General features: G+C 41.7%; 1 protein-coding gene across 14 annotated transcripts in view; it reads right to left on the reverse strand.

Moving 5' to 3' along the window:
* sona (SON DNA and RNA binding protein a) overlaps window positions 1-23,368 on the reverse strand; it is a 76,484-nt gene that overhangs the window by 26,736 nt on the left and 26,380 nt on the right. For 2 of the 14 annotated variants that reach the window (XM_087992575.1, XM_087992577.1), the window contains 5 exons: window positions 20,190-20,366; window positions 19,169-19,279; window positions 17,737-17,853; window positions 7,754-7,940; window positions 5,736-5,804 (listed from right to left, as the gene is read on the reverse strand). In XM_087992575.1, coding sequence (XP_087848701.1) covers window positions 5,736-5,804; window positions 7,754-7,940; window positions 17,737-17,853; window positions 19,169-19,279; window positions 20,190-20,366 — 661 coding nt within the window. Of the gene's footprint in view, window positions 1-5,734; window positions 5,805-7,753; window positions 7,941-11,901; window positions 12,225-13,323; window positions 13,443-15,469; window positions 15,553-16,655; window positions 16,721-17,736; window positions 17,854-19,168; window positions 19,280-20,189; window positions 20,367-23,368 lie in introns of those variants that run through there. The other 12 variants (XR_015758821.1, XR_015758820.1, XR_015758824.1 and 9 more) reach the window with 11 other exon arrangements.

The raw sequence follows: 23,368 nt of genomic DNA on the forward strand, positions 1-23,368 counted from the left end.
ATTTGAGTAAACCATATCCAAATGCAACAACTTGCAGACTTGGGCTGAAAAAGTGGCACGTAACGTCTTTGCCACATGAATGCCAAGCATCTTCAATAAGAAAGACAAACTAACTACCATCCCTTGATATTCACTGGTATTACCATCACTCAATCCCCCACTATCAATATTCAATGTCCAGAAACCACTGACTCACCATATAAATAGAGTTTTTACAGCAAAAGTCCACACATCTGATTGGTAACAATTCCTGGATAGTGATTCAGTGACAATAAAGATATAGCAATATAATTCCATGACAGGATGGTGTGAGATATGGGTAGATACTTCCAGCTGCAATGTCCCTTTGTTCTTCTGGGAGATAGTGGCCATGAGTTTGGAAGATAGTGTTAAGGAGACTACATCCGGATTAAGTGATGGTTGGTTCCTTCTGACCATGTGAGTAATTCACCTCTTGACGCCCCAATACTTGGCTATCATCTACAAGACACAAAGTTGCGCACCGAAGGATTTCGGGATTTCCTGCATGAATCACAAAATGCCAGAATAGACATTCAACTGGTAATAGGGAAGGAAAAAGAAGTGTTGGCCTTTATTTCAAAGGGAATAGCGTAATAAAAACAGAGAAGTCTTGCTAAACCTATACAGGCCACTCATCAAATCATACCTGGAACAAACTGAACAGTTGTTAGTTAATACATATATTCAAGACCAAGATAGATTTCCAAATAGTAAGAGAATCAAGGATTATGAGAATAAGGCAGGAAAGCGGGATTGAGGATTATCAGATCAGCCATGATCTTATTGAATGGCAGAGAAGACTCAATGGGTTGAATGGCATATTTCTGCTCCTACTTATTATAGCTTTATGCCATGATTTTATTCATGAATTCAATTTGAATGGTTTACCTTGTGACAGTAATAGAGGGAGACATGAGGCTGGGATCAATTCATGTTGCAGGTCCTGGTATCAAATGAAGTGAAGCAGAAACAAGCCATCTATGCTGTAACTCCCTTTCTCTTTTTCCTCCTCCCTCATCTAGTACTTGTTCTGTTATGTGTGACCTCTACTTATCCTCCAGTCATGGTCTATTCTAAAAGTCTACTAATGTATCCATGTTTGGCAGCAACTCCTTTTGTCCAAAAGGTTCGAAGTCTAGAAAAATGCTTCAGCAATTTTCCTGCTTACCTTTTATACTTGGAACAATGGTGAGCACCAAATTGCAATGGTCAGAAGAAACCAACCATCACATCACTTAATCCAAAAGTAATCTCCTTAACACTATGTCCAAACTCATGACCACTATCTTCGAGGAGAAAGTGAGGACTGCAGATGCTGGAGATCAGAGCTGAAAATATGTTGCTGGAAAAGCGCAGCAGGTCAGGCAGCATCCAAGGAGCAGGAGAATCGACGTTTCGGGCATGAGCCCTTCTTCAGGAATGAGGAAAGTATGTCCAGCAGGCTAAGATAAAAGGTAGGGAGGAGGGACTTGGGGGAGGGGCATTGAAAATGCGATAGGTGGAAGGAGGTCAAGGTGAGGGTGATAGGCCGGAGTGGGGGTGGGGGTGGAGAGGTCAGGAAGAAGATTGCAGGTTAGGAAGGTGGTGCTGAGTTTGAAGGTTGGGACTGAGACAAGGTGGGGGGAGGGGAAATGAAAAAACTGGAGAAATCGGAGTTCATCCCTCGTAGTTGGAAGGTTCCAAGGCAGATGATGAGGCGCTCTTCCTCCAGCCGTCATGTTGTTATGGACTGGTGATGGAGGAGTCCAAGGACCTGCATGTCCTTGGTGGAGTGGGAAGGGGAATTGAAGTGTTGAGCCACGGGGTGGTTGGGTTGGTTGGTCCGGGTGTCCCAGAGGTGTTCTCTGAAACGTTCCGCAAGTAGGTGGCCTGTCTCCCCATTATAGAGGAGGCTACATCGGGTGCAGCGGATGCAGTAAATGATGTATGTGGAGGTGCAGGTGAATTTGTGGCAGGCAGATATGGAAGGATCCCTTGGGGCCTTGGAGGGAAGTAAGAGGGGGGAGGTGTGGGCGCAAGTTTTGCATTTCTTGCGGTTGCAGGGGAAGGTGCCAGGAGTGGAGGTTGGGTTGGTGGGGGGTGTGGACCTGACGAGGGAGTCACGGAGGGAGTGGTCTTTTTGGAACGCTGATAGGGGAGGGGAGGGAAACATATCCCTGATGGTGGGGTCCATTTGGAGGTGGCAGAAATGACGGCGGATGATACGCTGTATATGGAGGTTGGTGGGGTGGTAGGTGAGGACCAGTGGGGTCCTGTCCTGGTGGCGGTTGGAGGGGCGGGGCTCAAGGGCAGAGGAGCGGGAAGTGGAGGAGATGCGGTGGAGGGCACCGTCGATCACGTCTGGGGGGAAATTGCAGTCTTTCAAGAAAGAGGCCATCTGGGTTGTACGGTATTGGAACTGGTCCTCCTGGGAACAGATGCGATGGAGACGAAGGAATTGGGAATATGGGATGGCGTTTTTACAGGGGGCAGGGTGAGAGGAGGTGTAGTCTAGGTAGCTGTGGGAGTCGGTCGGTTTATAGTAAATGTCCGTGTTGATTCGTTCGCCCGAGATAGAAATGGAAAGGTCTAGGAACGGGAGGGAGGAGTCTGAGACGGTCCAGGTGAATTTGAGATCGGGGTGGAAGGTGTTGGTAAAGTGGATGAACTGTTCAACCTCCTCGTGGGAGCATGAGGCAGCGCCGATACAGTCATCGATGTAGTGGAGGAAAAGGTGGGGGTTGGTGCCAATGTAGCTGCGGAAGATGGACTGTTCCACATATCCTATGAAGAGGCAGGCATAGCTGGGGCTCATGCGGGTGCCCATGGCTACTCCATTGGTTTGGAGGAAGTGGGAGGATTGCAAAGAGAAGTTGTTCAGGGTGAGGACCAGTTAAGTCAGTCAAAGGAGGGTGTCAGTGGAAGGGTACTGGTTGGTACGGCGGGAAAGCAAGAAGCAGAGGGCTTGAGTCCTTCGTGATGGGGGATGGAGGTGTACAGGGACTGGATGTCCATGGTGAAGATAAGGCGTTGGGGACCGGGGAAGTGAAAATCATGGAGGAGGTGGAGGGTGTGGGTGGTATCCCGAACATAGGTGGGGAGTTCTTGGACTAAGGGGGACAGGACCATGTCGAGGTATGCAGAGATGAGTTCGGTGGGGCAGGAGCAGGCTGAGACAATGGGTCGGCCGGGGCAGTCAGGTTTGTGGATTTTGGGCAGGAGGCAGAAATGGGCGGTGTGGGGTTGTGGGTCTATGAGGTTGGAGGCGGTGGATGGGAGATCCCCTGAGGTGATGAGGTTATGAATGGTCTGGGGAGATGATGGTTTGGTGGTGGGAGGTGGGGTCATGGACAAGGGGGCAGTAGGAGGAGGTGTCCGCGAGCTGGCGTTTAGCTGGTGTAAAGGTCTGTGCGCCAAACTACTACCACGCCTCCCTTGTCTGCCGGTTCGATAGTGAGGTTGGGGTTGAAACGGAGGGAGTGGAGGGCTGCACGTTCCGAGGGTGAGAGGTTGGAGTGGGTGAGAGGGATGGAGAGGTTGAGGCAGTTAATGTCGTGGCGGCAGTTGGCTATGAAGAGATCGAGGGCAGGTAAGATGTCCAGGTGGAGGGGGTGTGTTGGAAGCGGGAGAAGGGGTCGTCAGAGGGTGGGCGAGAATCCTGGTTGAAGAAATACACGCGGAGGCAAAGGCGGCGGAAGAATTGTTCGATGTCACGCCGCGTGTTGAACTCGTTAATCCGAGAGCGTAGGGGAATGAAGGTGAGGCCTCTGCTGAGGACTGATCTTTCATCCTCAGAGAGGTGTAGTTCTGGAGGGATGGTGAAAACACGGCAGGGTTGGGAGCTAGGACCTGGTGTGGGGCTGGACCTGGGAGTGGGGGCGGGGTTGGGCGTGGGGGCGGGGACGGAGATTGGCATGTGGGCGGGGTTGGGGGTTGGGGTGGGGACGGAGATCGGCGTGGGGGCGGGGCTAGGTGTGGTGATGGAGATCGGCGTGGGGGCGGGGTTAGGCTTGGTGACGGAGATCAGCGTACAACCCAGATGGCCTCCTTCTTCAAAGCCCGCAATTTCCCCCCAGACGTGATCGACGATGCCCTCCACTGCATCTCCTCCACTTCCCGCTCCTCTGCCCTTGAGCCCCGCCCCTCCAACTGCCACCAGGACAAAACCCCACTGGTCCTCATCTACCACCCTATCAACCTCCATATACAGCGTATCATCCGCCGTCATTTCCGCCACCTCCAAACGGACCCCACCACCAGGGATATGTTTCCCTCCCCTCCCCTATCAGCATTCCGAAAAGACCACTCCCTCCGTGACTCCCTCGTCAGGTCCACACCCCCCACCAACCCAACCTCCACTCCCGGCACCTTCCCCTGCAACCGCAAGAAATGCAAAACTTGCGACCACACCTCCCCCCTCTTACTTCCCTCCAAGGCCCCAAGGGATCCTTCCATATCCACCACAAATTCACCTGCACCTCCACACACATCATTTATTGCATCCGCTGCACCCGATGTGGTCTCCTCTATATTGGGGAGACAGGCCGCCTACTTGCGGAACGTTTCAGAGAACACCTCTGGGATACCCGGACCAACTAACCCAACCACCCCGTGGCTCAACACTTCAACTCCCCCTCCCACTCCACCAAGGACATGCAGGTCCTTGGACTCCTCCATCGCCAGACCATAGTAACACGACGGTTGGAGGAAGAACGCCTTATCTTCCGCCTAGGAACCCTCCAACCACAAGGGATGAACTCAGATTTCTCCAGTTTCCTCATTTCCCCTCCCCCCACCTTGTCTCAGTCAAATCTCTCGAACTCAGCACCGCCTTCCTAACCTGCAATCTTCTTCCTGACCTCTCCGCCCCCGCCCCCACCCCCACTCCGGCCTATCACCCTCATCTTGACCTCCTTCCACCTATCACATTTCCAACGCCCCTCCCCCAAGTCCCTCCTCCCTACCTTTTATCTTAGCCTGCTGAACATACTTTCCTCATTCCTGAAGAAGGGCTCATGCCCAAAACGTCGATTCTCCTGCTCCTTGGATGCTGCCTGACCTGCTGCGCTTTTCCAGCAACACATTTTCAGCTCATGATCACTATCTCCCAGAAGACCAAAGGGACATTGCAGCTGCAAGTATATATCCATTTCACACACCATCCTTACATGAAATTACATTGCCATATTTTTATTGTCACTGAGTCACTATCCTGGAATTGTTACCAAACAGAAGTGTGGGTTTATCTCCAGATATGAGTGCATAAGTTCAAGAAGGTGGCTCATCATCTTGGACAGTCTTTCAAGGACAGTCACAGACGGCCAATAAATGTTGGCCTTGCAAAGTGACGATATATCCTCTGAATGAATAAATTGTGAAGCTGATGAGCTTCCAGGCAAGTGGAAAGTATTCTCTCACACTCCTGACTTGTGTATTCAAAATGGGCAGCAGACTCTGGGGAGTCAAGAAGTGAGTTATGTGCCACAGAGTTCCCAGACTCTGATTACTTTTGTAGCCACAGTACTTATGTGATCAAGCTAATTAAGTTTCTGGTCAACCCTCAAGATTTTTGATAAAAAGTCATCTGAAAAAAAGTCTTTGTCTTTAAACAGTTCACCACAGACATAGTCAGAACTGCCTGTTTTATTTCAGAATTCTATTATCCACAGTATTTTGTTTTCATATCAACAAAATATCAATATGTAATGGATTACACATCACATAGGAATTTATACCTGACAGATCCTTCATTATGGCAAAGTTTGCAGGTTTCTTGTGCATTTTCTCACCTTCAGCTACAAGACCTAAAATGGCATAAATAAAAGCCATTAATCTGTGCAAGAAAGGAACAAAACTTATTTTGCTATAATGGAGAAAGTGAGGACTGCAGATGCTGGAGAATTTGCTATAATGTTAACTTTCAACACTGCTAATTTCAAATATTGGAATATCAAGTTGATTTTAATATTTTTGAGATTCCAAAATGCATAATACAACAAATCAATACAGCATTGAACATACTGAGTCACTGATTACACTATTCTGGGTCACAGTTAATATGGCAATTCATCTGTCCAAAGAAATCCGTAAGATTTCAAAGACAGTGGTGTTTTTTTGTTTATTCCTTAGAAAAGAGATTTCTTTCTCTTGTCCCTGAAGAGGAACAGCTTGTGTCACTCAATACATATATTTCAGTATGTGGATTTAGAAACTAAAGTACAGAGATGTAGTAAAGGAATGAACAGACAGGCATAAAGTGGCAGAGACCCAAGATTATATAAATGAATTAATGAGGGCCCTCGTATGACACATAGAACAAAGAACAATACAGCGCAGAACTGGCCCTTCGGCCCTCGATGTTGCTGACCTGTGAACTAACCTAAGCCCATCCCCCCTACACCACCCCATCATTATCCATGTGTTTATCCAAGGACTGTTTAAATACCCCTAATGTGGCTGAATTAACTACACTGGCAGGCAGGGCATTCCATGCCCTTACCACTCTCCGAGTAAAGAACCTGTCTCTGACATCTGTCTTAAATCTATCACCCTCAATTTGCAGCTATGCCCCCTCGTACAAGCTGGCGTCATCATCTGAGGAAAAAGATTCTCACTATCCACCCTATCTTCTCTCCAATGAGAACAGAACCATGTTCATCAGCCTTTCCTCATAAGACCTTCACTCCAGACCAGGCAATATCCTGGTAAATCTCCTCTGCATCTTTTCCAATGTTTCCACAGCCTTCCTGTAATGGGGCAACCAGAACTGTACACAATATTCCAAGTGCAGCTGCACTAGCGTTTTGTGGAGTTGCAGCATGATATCACGGCTCCGGAACTCAATCTCTCTACCAATAAAACCTAACACACCATACACCTTCTTAACAGCACTATCACCTGCTTGGCAAGGATGTATGTACATGGACACCAAGATCGCTCTGCACATTCACACTACCAAGAATCTTTCCACTGACCTAGTATTCTGTCTTCCTGTTATTCTTCCCAAAGTAAATCACCTCACATGTATCTGCACTGAACTCCATTTTCCACCTCTCAGCCCAATTTTGCCATTTATCCAAGTCCCCCTGCAACCTGCAAAATTCTTCCACACTGTCTACTACTCCACTGACTTTAGTGTCATCTGCAAACTTAGTAACCTTCCACTTGTGCCTGCATCCAATTCATTTATAAAAATGACGAACAACATGGTCCCAAAACAGATCCTTGTGCACACCACTAGTAACCGACTCCAGGCTGAATATTTTCCATCAACCACCACCCGCTGCCTTCTTACAGAAAGCCAGTTTCTAATCCTAACTGCTAAATCACCCTCAATCCCATGCCTCCGCATATTCTCCAAAAGCCTACCATGTGGAACCTTATCAAAGGCTTTACTGAACTCCATGTATACCACGTCATCATGCGTGATGATGCCCCACCCTCATCAACATGCTTGGTCACCTTCTCTATTCATCTTGATAAGTGAGAAATTGTGGATTGTATATGACCGCTGTCCTAATATGTGCTCTTGACATACAGAGCACCATTCTAGGTGCAGCTTTGACAAAGACATTTACTCCTGTATCATTTCTATGTAGTGTTAATGTTTATAAAACTGATCTGAATGGGCTTGTAAGTTATCATGCTTCTGACTTTGACCTTAATATTCTGTATGTAAAGCGTATACTTCTACATCAACAATGTCTAGGAGACCACCACTTCAGTTTTGCTGCTGTCAAGCAATTGTATTTACCACTGTATGAATAAACTGAAGACCAAGGAGCATCATCACCTTTACGATCAATCTTGAAGTCAACGACTATAGGTTCTACTGGCCCATTTTTGTTTTTTCCCAGCCCTTCTCCTTGCCTCCAGCCCATTTTCTGCATCAAATGTGCTCCCATTCCTCCAGATAAAGGTGCAGCCTTCAGGAACTGGTCCTGTTTATATGTAGACAGTTAAATAAAAACAAATCTTAACAAGAGGCCATAATTAGCATTTCAAATTGAATACATCAGTCAGATTAGTTCACAAAATCTGTGGAACTCAGAAATGCATACATACTCGGAATATTTTAAAATATAAATCAGACATTCCAAAACAGAAATAAAAATAGTTTCTTTAAACAGTGGCCAAACTATGAAGAGTATTAGGGAAAAGGGCACGTGCATGAAAAAAACCCTTGCAAAGTCAGCTCTGCAAACATTTAAAATGCAGATTAAAGATATGTATTTAAAAATTCCTTTAATAAGGCTACATACCTAGATCTCTGCTGTCAGCGTGGAGTGAAAAGTAGGATTGAGACTAACTATGGTAACAAGGCAACTACAAGGATTTGACCTCGCACCAAGTTTCCACACACAGTAGTGGAAGTTCACAGGTCAGTCTGTGAACTATCACAACTCGTTTTTCTTTCCATCTCCCAACCATGCCTTTCAAAAGATCACCAGTCACTGCAGAATACCAATACTTCAACAACATTTCAGATATTTTTAATTTAGTAACAATTAATACATGAAATGGAATCTGGAGGCCAAATGCTATTATTTCTAAACATTGATGGTTAAAAGTACTAGACTGATATAAATTGGAGTCATGAAAAATGTACTGAAAAGGCGGACCTGGTAATGCAATACAAACTTTGCCATGTTCAATTGTTTCTTTTTAAAAGACTGCCTGGTGAACTTTTCAAATAGTTTGACTATCAAGGCAGCTACTCGTCATGCACCACAACAACAAAGAATGACATTTGATACAAGACACTCAACAAAATTATGATAGGATCCCTTGAGAAGTTATCCACATTTCATGTTTACCTGCGCAGCATTAAATCTACAAACTTTTGTGCTAAATCATAATCATTCAAGTAACAAGAAAGATATCACGGGATCTACCCTGATATTCATTTAGCCACCCTGACTGCAGATGAAGAGGGCTCGGCAATTTTGAGGCCAGGACCTCAGTTAAATCTGATCAAACTGTTGTGGAGCTCTAGACAGGCCTCTAAATCACCAGCAAAAAGATGGGAGTCATAATTACGGATGGTAGTGTCTTCCAAGGCATCAGCAGCCAGACTATTTGTGGGCTGGGGGGAAGCAGTTCTGGGCAGGCAGCATCCAAACAGTCCCCAAAATTTCAAATAGCAATTGTGGACCCAAGTGTGTCACAGCATCTCAATTTCTCTGTCAGAAGTGGCACGATGCCTTGAAACAGGAGACATCGGGAGGTTCAGCCATAAGCCCCTTTCAAAACAGGGTCCTGCCATACTGCGTTACACTATCAGGGAGGTTAATGCCACTGAGGCCAGCACCTGTATACTAACACAAGCTAATGCCAATTAAAAATCCTTCACAGCACATGGGAGAACTTCTCTATTGATGCACATAGTTAGTTTTTGAAGCAGTACTTAGAAAAAAATTGTTTTACATTCATTCAAGGGAAGGTAGGTAAAACTGTCTCGGCCAACATTTAATGCCTATCCCGAACTGTGCTGACAGTGATAGTGGGCCATCATTGTAGTCCTTATGGTAGGGACACCCACAGTCAGGATGGTGAGCCCTGTTAGAAAGGGAATTACAGAATTTTGACCCAGTGATAATCAAGTTTCAGTCACATAGTTCTAGTCAAAATGGCTTATGGCTTGGAGGGGAACTTGCAGGTGATGGTTTTTTTTAAAATTCAGTCATGGGATAATGGCATCGCTGGCTGACCAGCATTTACTGTCTGTCACCAGTCACCCTCGACAAATTGGGAGTGAAGTGCCTTCTTGAACCGGTGCAGTCCACATGCTGTAGGGTGACTCTCAATGCCAGCAGGGAGAAAGTTCCAGGATTCTGATCCAGCAACAGTGAAGTAAAGGCAATAATATTTCCAAGTGAGGATGGTGGGTGCATTGAAGGGGAAATTGCAGGTGATAATGTTCTATTGCCCTTGTCCCTCTAGATGGACGGACTTGTAGGTTTGGAAGAGGCAACCTAAGGATCTTTAGTAAATTTCTGCAGTGCATCTTATAAGTAGTACACACTGCTGCTAGTGAGTGTCGGTACTGAAGTGACTGAAGGTGGATGTGCTGCCAATCAACCGGCTGTTTTGCCCTGGATAGTGTCAAGATTAGAATGGTGCTGGAAAAACACAGCAGGTCAAGCAGCATCTGAGGAGCAGAAAAATCGACATTTCAGTCAGGATGCTGCCTGACCTGCTGTGCTTTTCCAGCACCATTCTAATCTTGACTCTAATCTCCAGCATCTGCAGTCCTCACTTTCGCCCACTTTTAGCCTGAATAGTGTCAAGCTTCTTGAATGTTGTTGGAGTGACACTCATCCAGGCCAGTGGGGATTATTCCATCACATTCCTGACGTGTGCCTGTAGATGGTGGGTAAGCTTTGGGGATTCAGGTGGTGAGTTAGTTATTGTAGTATTCCTAGCTTCTATCCTGTTTTGTAGACACTCTTTTTACAGCAGGCGAGTGGTACTATCACTGGAGTGTTAATTCAGAGACCCAGGTAATGGTCTGGGGATCCGGGTTTGAGTTCCACCACAGCAGGTGGTGGAATTTGAATGCAATATATACCAGGAATGGACCATGAATCCATTGTCAATTGTCTGAAAAAGCTCATCTGGTTCACTAATGCCTTTTAGTTAAGGAAACTGCCATCATTACCTCGTCTGGCTTACATATGACTCTTAGCTGCTCTCTGGACAATAGGGATGGGCAATGAATGCTGGCCCAGCCAGTGATGCCCTCATCCCGACAATGAATTAAATAAATATGGTGAGTTCAGTTCAATTTCTGGTTAGAGGTAACTCCCAGGGTGTTGATAGTCAGGTATTCAATGATGGTGGTAAAGCCATTGAATGTCAAGGGTTGGCGATTAGTTTGTCTCTTATTGGAGATGCCTAGCATTTCTGTGGCTTGAATAATACTTGCCACTTTCAGCCCATGCTTGGATATTGCCCAACTCTTTTGCATTTGGACTTGCACGACTCCAATATCTGAGGAGCCATGAATGGTGCTGAATATTGTGCAAAGATCATCAAATGCCCCCATTTCTGACCCTATGATGGAGGAATGGTCATTGATGAAGCAGCTTTATACAGTTGGGCCTAGGATAACAGCTTGAAAAGCCCCTGCAGGGATGTCCTGGAACTGAGATGACTGACCTCCAACAATCACAACTACTTTCCTATGTGCCAGATATGATTTCGGAGCTATCCCTCCCAATTCCCTTCAATTCCAGTTTTGCTAAGGCTTCCTGATGCCACATGTGGACAATGTGGCCTTGGTATCAAGGCCTGTCACTTTCACCTCACTTCAGGAATTCAGCTCTTTGATCAGTGTTTGAACCAAGGCTGGATCAACAAGATCAGCAACTGAGTGGCCCGAGCGGAATCCAAACTGGGCATCACTGAGCAGGTTATTGCTGAGCAGGTGGTGTTTGATAACACTCTTAATGACACCTCCCCATTATGCTACTGATGGTTGTGAATACACAAAGTCCCAGGCATCACCATCATCATCCCTGGCTATGTTCTGTTCCACTGACAGGCCAAGCAGAAGTGGTATACAGTCGGGAGGGAGCTGTTCTGGGAGTCCTCAACATTGACTCCTGACACCATGAAATCTGATATTACAAACATAAGCAAGGGTCAGTTCCTGTGACTGCCACGTGCCATCATCCCTTAGTTGATGAGTTAGTATCCCCCCATGTTGAACAACACTTGGAGGAAACACTGAGGGTGGTAAGGGCACAGAATGTACTCTGGGTAGGGGATTTCAACATCCACCACCAAAGAATGGCATGCAGTTCTAATGATCAAGCTGGTTGGCAGATGGTGAGGGAACCAACAGGAAGGAAAAGCCTACATGACCTCATCCTCACCAAAATGACACCTGCACATGCATCGTGAATCTGCTGCTCTTGTTATTCTCGGTGTGAATAGACTTGGAAGAGTTGGACATTTTTGTCAAAGGACCCTTGGTGAGTTGCTACAGTGCATCTTATAGATGGTACACACTCTTGCCACTGGGCATCAATGGTGAAGAGTGCGACTACTGGAGGCAGTAAGGCTGCAAATCAAACAGACACCTATGTCCTAGATGGCGTCAAGCTTCTTGAGTGTTGTTGGAGCTGCACTCTTCCAGGCAGTTTGAGAGTATTCCATCACACTCCTGACTTGTGCTTTGTAGATGGTGAATACAATAGTGGGTGGAATTCAAGCATGACCTAGTATAGAATGAAGACAGGAGCAAATACAAAAGCATACTTTATTCTGATGGCAAACTAACGAATAAGTATCATATCAAAGAAAGAATTTTCAGATTTACTGTCCACAACTAAAAATAAGAGTACCTTGGTCACCATTAAAAAGCTCAAATGGGATCTAGAAATCTAAGAGAGTACTTTAAGTCAGCAGACCTCTTTCCATACACCAACAGTTTTTATCTGTATTTATTATCATTTGATTTCTTCTACCAAATGCCAATAATATTTTTGCATTGATAACCCTGTTTTCACTGTCTTTTGAAAATAAACAGTGCCTGCAATAATTGTTTGGAATCACCACACAGAAGAATTTGGAGAAAACAACAAAGCAGGTAAGTCAGAGAACGAGTGAAAACAGAAGGTAACAGATGCAAAAGGTCTTCTATTTGTTACATTGTCAAGTCAATATATTCAAGTGTCACCTAATCTTTCTGATGGTGGTGTCTAGCTAGTGTGTGGACCTCACTGGGAGAAGGCTTCAGTGGTGCATCAAGGCTCATTTTAGACACCAGTCAGCCTGCCCAATGTGTCAGAGCAAATACAACAATGCAACATAAGGTACTGAATCACACTAGTCAAAGCATTGACAATGAGGCTTTCGAATCAATTTAAGTTCAGGAAACAGCAAAATCTCAAAATCCTATTAAAATGTTGAATTAAATCAGTACTAACTTAAGTTGTTTTAGTAAGGACATTATTTTTAAATTTAAAGCACCTCTGTATCATTACCAACTGTAAATACTAAATGGTGAATCTGAGAAGCCAGACTTATAAAGGGCTTAGATCAGAAAAAAATTGTTACATAGATTAGCACTTGAATTAATTCATTTTATAACTGTTTTAATACACCTATAAGTTTAATTGCTCTTTAAATTGCATCCAAGAATTTTAATCAATTTTTCATTACAATTAAACGGAAACATATTTGAACATATCTTTGTTTAATAAATATTAAAATGCATGCAAAGTCTATCAACAGTTAAATATAGTTCTCCAAATCAACCCAAGATCTGATATACCAACTGCCTCATCCCAAAAACCTGGATTGGTTTCTACTTACTTCCATTTGCTTCTTCCCCTGTTTTTCCAGGAACCTCACAAAAGAAAGAGGCAACCATGCAGAGAATGATACAAACCCCAGCCAAAGTCGCCCAGGGTTCCTTCCTGCTTTTGCACCTGCTTTGTAATGATAGAATTTTTTATCATCAACATCTGTTTCAGTACCTCCAACGTGTATTCAGTTCACAAATCCAAGTCAGATACTTTATTAACTTTATACAATTTAGACAGAAAACAGGTAGGTATTAATCAAATCATTTGTTATAAAGAGTTTTCTTTACAAATTTTCTATCACAGCAGACTGGAATACATTTAATGCATTACTAAAACTAATGACATATGATGTGACACCATAAATATATTTCATGCTTCTTTCAAACAATTGCTTTGAGTATTGAGAAATGAAAATTTTATAGTATAAAGAGAACACAAATATTCAAATTGTTATGGAGCAAATAGTACTCCAAAAAAGCACCCCCATAAAAGACACTCGTAACACATAGCAGCCAGTTAAATACCTCAGATATATGATTAAAGTTCATCATATACTGCCTTATTTAACTGGTGCTGATATAAAATGGCTATTGTAAATAATAGAAAAGCAAGGCATTTTCATTTGATCTAAAACATCATAATTTTAATGTTCTTTTAGAACTAGAAGAGAACGAAATAAAATGAGTTTTAGCTATAGAAGTATGAGGACAGTAGAAAGCATAGCTATCTTGGCTTAAGAGTGTGGCTGAAACTTTATTGCTGGAACAGCACAGCAGGTCAGGCAGCATCTAGGGAACAGAAGATTCGACGTTTCGGGCACATGCCCTTCTTCAGGAATCCTTCCTGAAGAAGGGCATGTGCCCGAAACGTCGAATCTTCTGTTCCCTAGATGCTGCCTGACCTGCTGTGCTGTTCCAGCAATAAAGTTTCAGCTTTGATCTCCAGCGTCTGCAGACCTCACTTTCTCCTGGCTTAAGAGTGTGTCAAACCATGGATTATGATTCTATTTCATTCTTAACTGGCAGGAAAAGTTAGCTGTCATCATTCGGCAAATTCTGCCAGCTTTCAGCAAGAGGAAGTACAACATGGCAAAAAACAGTGCCAATCTGATTCCAAGGCTGAAGTAACAGGGTGAAGTTGCACTCAAAGGAACATACTCTCTTTACAAAAGATCATCTGAATGTTTATCAAACACTGTATTTTAAACAGCATAGTGTATTAAAAATAAGGAAGTCTTGCAAAAACTATATTATGCACTAATCAAACTATAAATGGAACAGTGTGAACAGTTTTGAGCCCCTTATAGAATACAAGCTACACTGGCAATGGAGGCAATCTAGAGAAGATTCACTAGGCAGATCGCAGGTATGGAGGGACCGCATTTTAAGAGGTGTTGAGGAGGTTAGGCCTGTATGCATTGAAGTTTAAAAGAATGAGAGGCAACCTTATTTAAACATATTAGATTATTAGGGGATTGACAAGTTAGATGCAGAAAGGATGTTTCTCTTTGTATATTCTGGTCCTAGACATTCCCATGATCTCAGACTAAGGGATCTTTTTTAAGACAGAGATGAGATGGAATTTCTTTTCTCAGAGGGTATTTATTTTGAGGAGTTTTTTTACTGTAGGGGTCTGTACAGACTAGGTCATTAACTATATTTGAGGCTGAGATAGACTGGTTTTTAATCAGTAAAGGAATTAAGAGCTATGAGGGAAAGGCAGGAAAGTGGAGTTGAGAACAATCAGCCATGATCTTATTGAATGACAAAGCAACTCAATGAACTACTTTTGATCCTATATTTTATGTTTAGGAATACAAAGAAAACCGCTAAGGAGGAAATTTGCCAATTGGTGCCCACACCTTCAGAGCAGTTCAAAATGAGAACATAACAATGAGGAAAAGGTAAACTGTTAAAGGAAGTATAGATGTCAAAGGAAGGAGAAAGTAATGTAAGAGAGATGAAAATTGTTTCAGACAAGACACAGATGAGCAAGTGTCATTTCTAGGGTTCCTAAATTTCCAAAACTTATTTCACGAGAATTTCCCAGTGTATAAACATCCACGCAGGATTGTATTAGTTTGAAGAACAAAAACATATTGTGCGTTCATAACATAAATAGAATAAAAGATACATGAAACAACAGTTTCATACCAATTTAGGTTCAGGCTCCAGTTAGATTCTCTTTGTATAACTGCATCTCTTGTTTGTGAACTGGATACACCACTGAACATAAACTGAAACAGACATTAGTTTTTTTCTTCTCTCGTGGATTGACTATAGAGGTCAAATACCAACCATGTGTCAGTCAAAATATACAAAATGCGAAGTATTACTTTTACTTTTAAATGCTCTATTTCCTTGTTTAAGCTTACAACACCAATTGAAAATAATATGTTACTTTTTACATATGAACACATGGTTGGCCAAGAGCGTTTTAAAATGTCAGTATAAATTATAAAACCACACAACTACATGGTTCTGATTAATGGGTATTCTAAGCATTAAGTAACATAAAACCCAAAAGATCCTTCAAAGTTTTCCCTCCCAAAGCTTCTTACCCACCCTTTGAGTTCTTGTGATTTCAAATAGGGCATTTCAGCCATAACATGCTTGCATTTGGTCTATACTTTACTATTCAAATTTTCACCCATTTCCGTACAGAAGTTGTCATGAATCAGTAGGACTTGTTTTGCATATATCCTTAAATATATACAAATCCTTAAAGGTAATGCCACATGGCACTTGAAATCTCTGAGGAACATAAACATTTCCTGGAAGTTTGAATGTTTATACCAAATTTCTGTTACAATCGCGCCTATGAACTCTCAGATTGAGGCAGATTCTGGGGAGAAAATAGTTGTTTTATACTTGGGATACTGCAATTGAAGAAAGTTATCTTCCTCAAAGCCCAGCCAAACTGTGTAACAAGATTTACTCTTAATAAAAGCAGTTGAAGTTGTTAATAATTAAAATAGAATCTCCTCATTAGCTCTGTCCACGTACAATATTCTATACTGAATGCTCAGAAATGATGGCAGGAAGTCAGCTAATAGGTAACCAATGGGAAGATTATTCTTTGTCAAGTGTCTGATCAGACAATGACAAAACACCTTCACTGACACATGACTCACATTAAACTGCAACGCACTTTTCTCATTCACTGGCTCTTTTTAAGTATTGAAGGTATGATTCAAAATCAGGCTTGTCCAACAAGCAGCCCATGATGTAGCTCTCAAAAGTACTAAATGCAGTCTTCACTAAGACACACACAAGAACAGCTCAGTGAATATTTGAGAGATACTGCAGAACTCCTTGCCCAATCACAGTTGTTACTCACTTGAATTTACTATCGGCAGGCTCATTGGGGAGTCCATTAGATGGAAATGTGGGCAGAAAACATCTCTGACAGGGCAAGCAGCACATGGTAGGAAGGTAAACAGTGGCAATTGGTTTTTAGTTTCCAGAACATTGGGCATGTTGGAGAGTGGTCCATCAGAGCATGGAAAAAATGGAAAAAAAGAAGGCCGTCATCCTCACACATAGGAGCCAGAGGTGGAATCTGTTGTCTGTCTCTGAATAAGAGCGTGTGTCTGTCTGTGTCTGCAGAAGTGGGTGACTGTTTGTCCATGAACCAAACACAATACACTTCCTCTTGCTCTCTTTCAAACAAAAACGTGGAACAAGCATGGAGGCTGAAAGTCAAGCTTTCAATGCCCACTTGCATAAATTCCTGCTTCCCTGGTGACCAAGACTGGGGAACCTAGTCTGTCTCTGTCTAGCTCTGCTTAAATGGGCAGCACGGTGGCACAGTGGTTAGCACTGCTGCCTCACGGCACCAGAGACCCGGGTTCAATTCCCGCCTCAGGCGACTGTGTGGAGTTTGCACATTCTCCCCGTGTCTCCGTGGGTTTCCTCCGGGTGCTCCGGTTTCCTCCCACAGTCCAAAGATGTGCAGGTCAGTTGAATTAGCCATGCCAATTTGCCCCTAGTGTTAGGTAAGGGGTAAATGTATGGGTGGGTTGCGCTTCGGCAGGGTGGTGTGGACTTGTTGGGCCGAAGGGCCTGTTTCCACACTGTAAGTAATCTAATCTAATAAATATTTCATTAGTTAGTTTTGTTACTTGGCAGACTGGTCACCTTTATTAACATTTAAAAATATTGCTTTGACAGTTCCCTCACTCATGCAAATTATGTTTTCTTCATACCTCAACTGCTGTTTTGAAATTCATGTTTAATGGTGTGCTAAACCTTAACTTTCAAAAACTTGTTCATCAGCCCTTTGAGTGAGAAAAAAAATCGAACTGTGACTCTCGCAATAAGCTTAGACATTCATGGGTTTAAATCCCAACAATTCCTTTACATGGTTATTTTAATTTCAACATTGACAACAGAATTTAACACACAAATGTGTTCATTACCTTCCTGATCCAAGCTTGAGGGCCACTATTTGTTAGTTCTTCATAGCTCAAGACGTGAGCTCCAGTACTGCCTGTAAACTGACCAGGCAGAGAGTTTGACTGAGCCCACACATCAATCTGATGAAAAAGAGAATAACATATTTAAAAATGTTGAAAATAAGTACTTGTTTAAAATTTTATTAAATCTAAATAACCTGAAGACATAAATATCCAGTTCCAATAATGAATTGCAAAATATTCACAATTAATATAGTGAGTAGATTGTTGCTTAATTCCTCCAGAATTAATTACTTTATATTATGATGGCAGCATTTCCTTTTGGTTTATCTTTACCATCATTCTTCTCCTCCCTGATGAACCTGACTTGTTGAAATGACACTGGCGGGAGAAGAGGGAGCATGTAGATCTTTGATCAAAGTGCCAGATGGTGACTATACGTCATGAGAAGTCAGCATCACACAAAAGATAAAAAATTTACAGAATGAAAATAATTAAAATGAGGTACACGCAGAGGCAAGGTGGAAGTGCTTTAAAGATAAACCTTTTGTAGAAAAGTACAGGCAGATTGCTATTCCACGATAATGCAAAACCTTACCTTTCAGAATCACTTCACATAAAGGGGTCATCCACTTTAAGGCAGACATGAGGAAACATTATTTCTTTCTCTGGGGATTGAGTGTCTTTAGAATTCCTTTGCTCAAAAGGTAGTGGATGTAGAATACTTCAATGTCTTTATTGCAGAGGGAGATAGATTCTTGATTGCCATGGGGATAAAAGATTATTGGGGATATGCTACAATGTGGAGGTTAAAATTAGATCAGTCACAATCTTATTGAAAGGCAGAGAAGGCTCGAAGAGAGAATGAAGATTAGAGCGGTGCTGAAAAAGCACAGCAGGTCAGGCAGCATCCGAGGAGCATATAAATCGACTTTTCGGGCAGGAACCCTTCATCAGGAGGGGCTGCCTGACCTGCTGTGTATTTCCAGCACTCTAATCTTGACTCTAATCTACAGCATCTGCAGTCCTCACTTTTGCCTTGAAGAGAGAGTGGGCTAGTTTTGTTCCCTGTGTGGATGTTTGTTTATATTGATGAGTTATTTTGAACTGCTGTGACCAGTAAAGATTTTCTACACAGCAAGATCTTCAAAGTTATGAATGGCAATGTAATTTTTTGGTGCTAAATCAGAGAGTAATGCTGACCAGGACATTTGAAAAATTCCTGTTCTTTTCTGAATCAACAGTATCTTTGACAAAATAACGTACCCTTTGTACTGCACTAGGGTTTCATTCCAAATAAAAATCCTGTGCTGCAGCTTGATTGTCAACTTAAAATATCCTTGGCCACCTTCAAGCTTTCATTTCAGAAAAATCATAATCCTTTCAAACCTCATGCAATAGTCCGGGCCAAAGCATAAACATTTCCTAGACATACCTGTTCCTGTGTCCGAAGGATCATCGACATAGCCTCTACATCATATGGATTTTTTACAAGTCGTCTCTGAGCTGTTGCTCTCTTAGTCATTATTACAGAGATATCTACTGCCTGAAATACAAAGTACTAATATTATCACATTAGTGCCTGATTTGCTGTGCTATTCCCTTTCAAAAAAATTCATCCTCTTTTTCTGAATGTTGGCATTGTGTTGGAGGCAGATCACACTATAATATTTCACCCACATGACCAGAATCAAATCATTTAAAGGCCAAAAATCGTACCCCTGGTCTTATTTCATATGAGCTTCAACAATGAGCAAATGGATGTCAGCATGCTACTTGAATGCAGGGTTCATTTCTGATACCCAAGGCCAACACACACATACCCAAAAGGAGTTGATAGACAAGGGTAACCAGGGCCAATTATTTCATCCTCAACCAAGGAGAAGCAGTTCTTGTGATGCAGTGGTTATGTCCCTACGTCTGGGCCAGGAGGTTCAAGGCCAAGTTGACCTGTTCCAGAGGTTTATAATAACATCTATGATCAACCAAGGAGCATCAAATTTAATTGAACAGCTCTGTCCAGCCCTTGTTGATGTCAGGTAATTCAGAATAGTCTGCTTATTAAGCACGCAACTCTCAAGTGCACAGCTTGGCTGGGTAAACCACGTGAGCCACATACATGGGATAGAATGGTCATTTAAAAAGATGAAAAGCATTCCTATTTCCATTTTTCTTTCTTTGGACATAGATTGATGAAGTAAAATACAATATTGGTTAATTCTCAGTGAATTGACTGAATTCCTTCTATGTATGCATAAAAACTTGGAAGTATAATTGTTTAATTTTCAAATTATTTCAATATCTGTAAATATTTAAAATGTATACATTCCTACCTGTAAATTAAGCCAAATTTGTTATGCATTTTACAAAGTCTTGAGATCCATTTAAAAAATGAACACTTCTCACATATAGAACAGTTCAACCTAATGCATAACTGTTAGCAGCACAACTCTCACCTGAGTAGAGACATCTGCAAAGACATCATCAGTGGTTTCTTCACTGCCTTTTTCCACAGGAACCCACTCACCATAAACATTCAGCACCTCTTTCTTCCTGTGTTGTGTGCCAGAGGAGACTGGAAACTCCTTAGTTAAAGCTACCTGCGTTTTTGCTGCTGGGTTCACTGTTGCATTCTGATGATAAAGGAAGAGTGACCATTTATTTAAAATATTATTGAAAACTTTCCTCTTCTAAACAAAGTTGTTTTGATGTTGATCATGTCATTAACTCCACATCAACAGAGTTGAAGAGATAAGATTAGCTCCATCTTCTATAAGGGCATAAATGCAAGAATCCTTGTGATAAAGTTCAGACTTTGCGACCCTTCAGGGAGGAGGAAATGTTGTACTAGGTGGATGCATATGAACAAATTCAATACAATATTTTAAACAAGGAGACCGGGTACAATAAAATATCAGTTTTTTTTAATGTTGGCATAATATTCACATCTTTAAAGTCCAATAACAATAACTTCACTTGTCAAACTCTGTTTTCAAGTCTTTATGTGAGGAATCGGCCTTTTAAATAAAATGCATTCATGTATTAACCCTGTTATATTTAAAGTATTATTTCAAAATGCCAAATGTTGCCAATGATTGCAGGCCTCATGTGTGATAAGATTAGAAAAAGTTCCTCAGCACGTTATGAAAAACACAATGAATATTAGATTCATTCAATATTAGGTTACAATTACATACAAATATTAGTCTTCAGTATGCATGCAGGAGGAATCTAAACTATTTGTGGTAAATTAGTTACAAATATTAGAGTTCTGCCAGATTTGGATAAAGAATTATGAAATATACACTTCTTCAAGCTAAATGATGGATTTATGTTGTCACCAAAACACAAATAAAACCATTCTTCCTCCCACTCATGAGTCAGAATTTACTATAAAGAACATTGAGGCTAATGGCATTCACCAATCTTTACGTGCAACCTTAGATAAGTATAGATGCTCAGTTAAACACAAAAATCAGGTAGCTAGTGTGCCATTCTTTTGAAAACTGTGAAAATGACAATATGCCATTTGAATCACCACTTAAACTATTCACTTGGTATGACATTCCTGTGCTTGCATCATACATATGGATTAAACTTGCTACAGTACATCAGGGTTAATCCATTTCAGCCTAGGCACCCATTTTGATGGTCTCATTACTTCAGCTTTTGATTGATGCAGTTTTTCTTCCAGTTTTTTTTTCTAACTTGCACTCTGAATTCAGACTTGGTGCAGCTCATTAACAATTCTTTAAGTTGAATGGTTAAGGTACTATACAGTCGCTTGCCATGCACATCAGATTGCCCTGTAGAGGTCCATCCCCCATTAACAAAAATTTGCTGTTCCAAAAACCTCCTGGAAATTAAACGACCAAAGGCAATTATAAACAGCAGGTAATTACAGTAATTTATGATCCATCATCTAAACTAACATGAACAAGTTGAAGAATAACTTGTATAACTAATGTAAGAACACAAGAAATAGAAATCACTTCAGCTCCTTGAGCCTGTTCCGTTATTCACTAAGTTAATGACTGATCTTCTATCTTTCCATTCCTCATCAATAAATTCAATGCATGGTATGTACTTCGTGCAGTATTGGTATTCTGATTTAGAGGGGAATTATAAGAGCCAGTTTCAACATTCACACAACGCCTATTCAATTTATCCCTCTAAGTCCTGTACACTATATTCTTTATAAGTTTATTCATTTCAGGCAGAGACTTATAATGGAAATGATATCAGAGACACCAATTCCTACCTTGGCGTCCTCTAAAATTAAAAATAACTAAATCTTGAAGTAAATTAATCTGAACCAAGTATTAGAGCATTTATTCTGTCTTTTTTAAGTGTAAATGAAGAAAAATATTGCTGCCAACTGCTGGTTTTATTTGCTACTGATTTTCAATTATTTTGGATAGTTTTAGGTCAGAGTATCTTTCAGAAGCAACATGGTTGAAACATTGTTATTATAGTACTAACAGCTAGTTTACATTGCTGGGTTTGTAGAAATTAGTATTCAATTTCTGTATCAAATTGATGTTGAATCATACTTATAACCAGACACCTCACTTCAATTTACACTTATTTTTTCAGTCAATGCAAATAATAAACCTTCTTTAAAAATTCAGCACACATATTCAGCACAAAACTTCAGCACACAATTTAAGGTAAAATAGAGTTGTGTGAAGAACTTTTCTTTTTCTTTTAAGACCCTAACATACAATTTCAATAAGCTGCAATAGGGTTTATGCAAAATCACTCCTATACTCAGGCTCATACCAACTCCAAGGCGTTCAGCAGAGACTATATGACTTTACCAAGGGATATGGATGAGGTGGGGCATGTGTAGTGCAATGAATGATTAACGAAACTTTTAGTTGATGCATAAAGTCCCAAGATGTTTCATACAAGCAATATTTGGCAGTATACCCAAGAAGATATTAAGACAAAAGATTTGTCACAGAAATAGATTTTGAGTATCTTAAAGGAACAAAGGTAGAGAGATGGAGCAGTTTAGGGAAGCAATCATGATGTTTACCACAGAGCAGCTGAAGACTAATGGCAGAAATATAAAAATCAGGGATTTGGAAAAGGCCAAGCTTCAAAGCCTGTGGGGCTGCAGGAGGTTAGAGACAGGAAAGATGTTCCATGGAGAAATTTGATAACAAAGATGCAAAGTTTTAAATTAAGCACTATTTGTCATAAAACCAATGTAGATCTGCAAACACAGAGTTGATGTTTGAATGGGATTTGGTATGAACTGGAACTGATACTGGCTGAGTTTTGGATGAGCTCAAATTTATGGATGGTGCATGTTGAAGGGCAGTAGTGGACAATTCAAGTCCAGATAAGGGTTTGAGCAGCAGATGAACTGAGGCAAGGGTAAAGGCATAGAGCTAGATGGTTCTGATTATGAAGAGCATTATGTCCAGTTAAAAACAAATGTGTCAGCATTTATACTATGCTTTTTATGACATCTCATAAAGTTCATCTCATAGGTGTTTAATACTTCAAAGGTGCTCTGATTGCCATTTTCTGAAATGCAGCTGCCAATTTGCATAGACTATTAGAAGGTCCCAGTATAATGAAATGTGCCTATGCCCTTTATCAAAGCATTATAAAACAAATAGAT

This window comes from Chiloscyllium plagiosum, unplaced genomic scaffold (genome assembly GCF_037043375.1).
Source record: "Chiloscyllium plagiosum isolate Xiang-an unplaced genomic scaffold, Cpla_swu_hap1 HiC_scaffold_12, whole genome shotgun sequence".
NCBI lineage: Eukaryota > Metazoa > Chordata > Chondrichthyes > Orectolobiformes > Hemiscylliidae > Chiloscyllium > Chiloscyllium plagiosum.